This window comes from Haplochromis burtoni, unplaced genomic scaffold (assembly GCF_018398535.1).
Source record: "Haplochromis burtoni strain Fernald_Lab_line unplaced genomic scaffold, NCSU_Asbu1 Contig_170, whole genome shotgun sequence".
Taxonomy (NCBI): Eukaryota; Metazoa; Chordata; class Actinopteri; order Cichliformes; family Cichlidae; genus Haplochromis; species Haplochromis burtoni.
Window position 1 is genome coordinate 47,503 of NW_024582531.1, and position 5,358 is coordinate 52,860.

At 42.0% G+C, this 5,358-nt stretch overlaps 1 protein-coding gene across 2 annotated transcripts in view; it reads left to right on the plus strand.

Moving 5' to 3' along the window:
* The first annotated feature begins 2,351 nt into the window (after positions 1-2,351).
* Positions 2,352-5,358, plus strand: part of ifngr2-2 (interferon gamma receptor 2-2) — an 11,377-nt gene continuing 8,370 nt past the window's right edge. The window contains exons 1-2 of one of the 2 annotated variants that reach the window (XM_005933622.3): positions 2,352-2,476; positions 3,268-3,373. In XM_005933622.3, the coding sequence (XP_005933684.1) occupies positions 2,437-2,476; positions 3,268-3,373 (146 nt within the window). In that variant the 5' untranslated portion in view covers positions 2,352-2,436. The remainder of the gene's footprint in view (positions 2,477-3,267; positions 3,374-5,358) is intronic. The other variant, NM_001361110.1, reaches the window with a different exon arrangement.

The window sequence follows — 5,358 nt, forward strand, 5'->3', positions numbered from 1 at the left end:
TGTGGTGTATTCATAATTGTCTCTGGTACATTTGTTGTATGGGCAGTATGTGTTCACTGTTTGATTGTGTAATTACGTGTTACGCACTGGCAATGCATGCCGGTAGATGGTAATACAGGAAGTAAAGAGATGGTCTTACCGCACACAGTGGTCCCGCGTACTTATTCAGATTCAGAGTAAGAATCACACACCGATCTCCGACTTGTAACCCCATGTGATGTCTGTGTTATGTGTGTAAGGTCGGGGGTGGTCCCATTTCACGGCAGGGCAACCTGCTTGTGACAAATAAAGCTTTGATTAGTTGATTGATTGATTGATGTGTAACTGCTCGGTGCTGTTATGAAGAATACTTAAGCCACCATGGCTCTGAACACAGTGCATGTAACAACTACCAGTCGGAGGGAAGTGTACAGATCAATGGCGCCCTCTGATGGAGGGAGCTGGGCAGACTGTTTGTCTCTTAGTGCCATCTTGCAGTGAAAATGTTTCAGCCCAATGATTTATTGATGCAAAAAATAACCTGATTTATAAAGTCTGTATCAGAGTTAAACTTTAAGCAGAGATTTGATGAAATATGAGTCATGGCACTGAGAATCCTGACTTTAACTCAAGGAAGAAGGTTTCCACCACGTCAGCGGGATCCACCGCCTTGTTCCAGTTTGATTATTGGTTCTTCTTTATGTCTTTCGTGATCCTCCCTGTCCAGCTAATGGTACCGCAGTTATGGAGCTTTACATGATGAGCTGCTCAGTGAAAGAAGCAAATGCAAAAAGGCCCTCAGATGTGCTGGGATGCCTCAGATTAAGTGTGATTGTCCTGATGCTCCTATGGGAATTAAGGTCCCGTCAACATTTAAGGTGCTGATGGTAAAGGAGGCTTCTCTCTGGGGTCTGTAACATGCTGATCCATACACTGCTCAAATAGATGCACACAGCACAAATGCCCTGGGTTAACCCTGGGAAGAGTGAGGCGATCACAACGATGAAGGAAGCACAAATGTTAGTGAGCTTTCCCAGGATTCATTCCCAGCCTTCTGGATCTGGGATATGGATCGGCTCTGTTATCAAAATGCTCCAGAAAGCTCCGTCTCCTGCTGTGCTCATCATGTATGACCAAATACATCCTTCATCTCGTGGCCTTTGCGCTTTTTTTTTTTTTAGTCCAATTATCTGCCGGCCTTATTCAGGCCAGTCAACGTTCACTCTGTCTCACAGACTCCTTTGTGCAACCCACCTCCTCCCATCATGGCCTCTCCCTGCTCACTCAGGCTCCATTCAAGCCTCCGTCTCTATCTCCACCAGCAGAGTCTAGACTCCAGGGGGTCAAACATGACTCTGTACATCAATAAATCATGTTCACCCTGTGGAACTCCATAATTAACCTCAGTGTGTGAAGAGGACTCTCCATTTACATGCACAAACTGGAGTCTATTAGATAGATATGATACAAACCACTGCAGCACAGTACCTGTAATACCTACAGCATGTTCTAATCGCTCTAATAGGATATTATGGTCGACAGTATCGAACGCTGCACTGAGGTCTAGCAGGACAAGCACAGAGATGAGTCCACTGTCAGAGGCCATAAGAAGATCATTTGTAACCTTCACTAAAGCTGTTTCTGTGCTGTGCTGAGCTCTGAAACCTGACTGAAACTCTTCAAATAAACCTCTGCAGATGATCTGTTAGCTGTTTGACAACTACTCTTTCAAGGATGTTTGATATAAAGGAAGGTTGGAGATTGGCCTATAATTAGCTAAGACTGCTGGGTCTAGAGATGCTTTTTGAGTAAAGGTTTAACTACAGCCAGCTTGAAGGCCTGTGGTACATGGCTGATCATTAGAGATAGGTTGATCATATTTAAGATCGAAGCATTAATTAATGGCAGGACTTCTTTGAGCAGTTTTGTAGGAATGGGGTCTAAAAGACAGGTTGATGGTTTGGAGGAAGTAATTATTGAAGTTAAATCAGAAAGATCAATTGGAGAAAAAGAGTCTAACTTAACATCAATGGTACTAAGAGTAGCTGTAGATAATATTACATCTGTGAGACTGTTCAGAAGGCAGCTTAGATATATTCATTGCCATGCAGATGCAGTCTTTCGATCCCTGAAGCCTCATAACAAACACTAATTAGTTAAACTGCAGTAATGTCTGTGAATGCTTAGGAATGTTTATTTAATGCTTTAACTAATTATTTTATTTAACTTAGATCTGTACTTTTTAAGCTCTGTCATTTAATATTTTAAAATTTTTAATTTAAGTTCTTTCTTTTTGTAATTTCTAGCTTAGCAAGCTCCACCTCCTGTGGAAACTGTGGTCAAACATCCCAAAACCTCAGTCGGGTCACATGACATCTGAGCTGTCTGTGCTTCCTGAGCGCACACACACACACACACAGCTGAAACAGTGCTCAGCTTCTCATTCTCGCCGTCACCATGCTGCTGATCCTGCTCTGCTTCCACACCTTCACCTGGGGTAAGGAGCCGCCGCCAACGGCACACTAACCACAGATGAAGCAACATCCTGTGTGATTTTGTCCTTTAATTATGTAAATCGATTATTTTTGCTCCTGAGTCACACTTTAAAGCTTACTTTCATTTCTTCAGCTGACGGTGACTCATTTAATGGTATAACAGAGTCAGCAGTAGGTTATTCCTGATAGGTCAGTTCAGCGCGTCTAACATGAGAAAATGTCCTTTTTCTGTTTGCTGCGACTGTTTCAGGTTTTTAAGGTGAAACAGTCGCAGCTGCTGGAGGGTTAAAGGTTCCTGTGAAACATGGAAGTGGGCTATAAATGTCCAAAGCTCCTGACATGACAGGAAAGGATCTGTGAAGCTTTCAAAGAGTTTATTTCAGGTTATAATCATCACTTCTGTGTTTGTTTAAATCAGCCTGTAAACATGTTTAACCTTCATTATTACTGATGCAATAAACGTTCATTCATCTGTTCACTGTAAACACGTTTGACTCTGACACTCTCAGGCAATAAATAACTGATCTGTCCAATCAGAAAACAGACATGAAAGTGAATAAATGACGTCACCACAAACATCAGGTTCACATCTGTTCAGTTTTTAAAAACGTGCCGTGTGCAGCAGACAGATGTTATTCCTCGTTTTTGAATCTTTGTCCCTCTGAGCTCAGACGTCGTGGCGTCGATGGTTCCTGCTGTCTCTTTAATAAATCATCTGAGGCCGTGATCACATGAATAACAATAATCTGGATTATGCAGGGATTTCTCTGGTTTGCTTTCTTCACCTTTGCAGTCGCGTCTCAGGCGCCGCCGCCTCCACAGAACGTCCAGGTGGAGAAGGGTCAGCTGACGTGGACTCCAGGGGAGCCGGACGTTACCTACACTGTGAATTACCGCAGGTGAGCCCTCACAGCCAGGGAAGGTGCTCTGTTTTAAGGTGGAGCTTCCTTTTCCTTTAGTGATAATTAAAATGAACGAAAGAATTTCATCTCATGCTCCAAACTATACTGAAGATATCATTTTCTGGATTTAGGTCATCACTTTTACAGAAGACAAAACAACAAACAAACAAACAAACAAACAAACAAACTGGATGGGTTAAATAAAACATTTTAATAAGCTAAAAACTACAGAAAGAAATTAAATAGAAATATTTTTAAAATAAAAGGAGCCCAGAACGTACCATTTGAATAATAATTTGAATTAAATAAACTACAGTAAAGATAAACATAGGTTAAAAAAAGAAAAAGAAAGCTAATAACAAGAAATAAAAGTAAAACTGAGAATAAAATCCATTCAAACAGAAAGTGGAAGGCTGACTGTGCCACATAACCACTTCTGTTTTTGAACAGTTTCAGAGGTTCGTCGGTTTATCGATAAATCAGATCATTGACTGAGAATGAGTCTGCAGCTGTTATTCAATGTGGTTTTATTTATATAGCTTCAAATTAGAACAGAAAAAGTACGATCCTGCCCAGCAGGCAGCTTTGGAAATGTGAAGGAGGGCATACAGCTGTGTTTTTCAGATCATTAAACAAATTTAAATATCAGGCAAAGATAAGACAAAATGCAGTTTCTAAATGAAGGTGTTTATTATTAAGGGAAAAACTCCAACCCTACATGGCCCTGTGTGAAAAAGGGATTGTTGCTAAAACCTAGTAACTGGTTGGGCCACCCTTTGCAGCAACTACTGCAATCAAGCAGCGCTGACCCACTCATCTTTGGACAGTTGATGTCATTCAGCCACATTCGAGGGTTTTCGAGAATGAACTGCCTCTTTGATGCCACAGCATCTCAGTCAGATTCAGGTTCAAACAAGGCCAGTAACCAGGTCTGATTACTAGCAATAGACTCAATACGTGAAATGTGCAATTCACTTGTATTTTTATTTTTTATTCCTATTTATTCTATTTATCCCCTTCGTATATTTTATTTATATTGTCTCTGTATTTATATATGTGTGTGTGTGTGTGTGTGTGTATATATATATAATATTCTGTAACTCTGTAACTTCTGTCGGTGCTGTGCTTTTTTGGAAATCGAATTTCCCAGAGGAACCCACCCGAGGGATTAATAAAGTTCTATCTAATCTAATCTAATCTAGCAGACCAGCTACCACAACTTTAGCCTGACACATTTCTTTCTTACTATTTAAACCAATACAGTGGAACCCCGACTTAGGAAATTAATCCGTTCCCGAGGGTCTTTCGTAAGTCGAAAGCTTTCGTAAGTCAAAGCACCCATTGCGCGTTTTGAGTGAGGTGATGCTGAACGATAGGCTACAGGCTAATTGCTAACTAGAACAACAATACGTCATTCAAGTGGAACAGCGAAGTGCAAGTACGGAAGCCAAGGGGTTGTCACATGATTCGGATGGCATTTTGTTACTTGGGCATTTTGCCGTAACACGGGCAGAAATATTGCCGTTCAGTGTCTTCGTAACTTAAATTTTTCGTGAAACGGGGTATTCGTAACTCGGGGTTCCACTGTGTAGTCGTGCTGATAGATTTCTTTCATTAGATACAGCAGCAATTCTTTATCATGTGGAACAATTGAGATGTACTGTTGAAACTGCACTTCACACTGACTGAAAGGGTTGTTTCACTTGTCAGGCCTGCAAGGATCGAAGTGTAAACTGAGTTGGAAATCCCCGGCCTACAGGAAGCACGTTTACTGTATGAATTCAATGCTGTCCAGCCGAGAGATATAATCTCTCCAGCGTGTCCTGGGTCTGCTCCGGGGCCTCCTCCGGTGGGACATGCCCAGAACACTTCACCCAGGAGGCGCCCAGGGGGCATCCTTGTCAGCTGCCCGAACCACCTCAGCTGGCTCCTTTCGATGTGGAGCAGCAGCTGCTCTACTCTGAGCCCCTCCCGGATGGCCG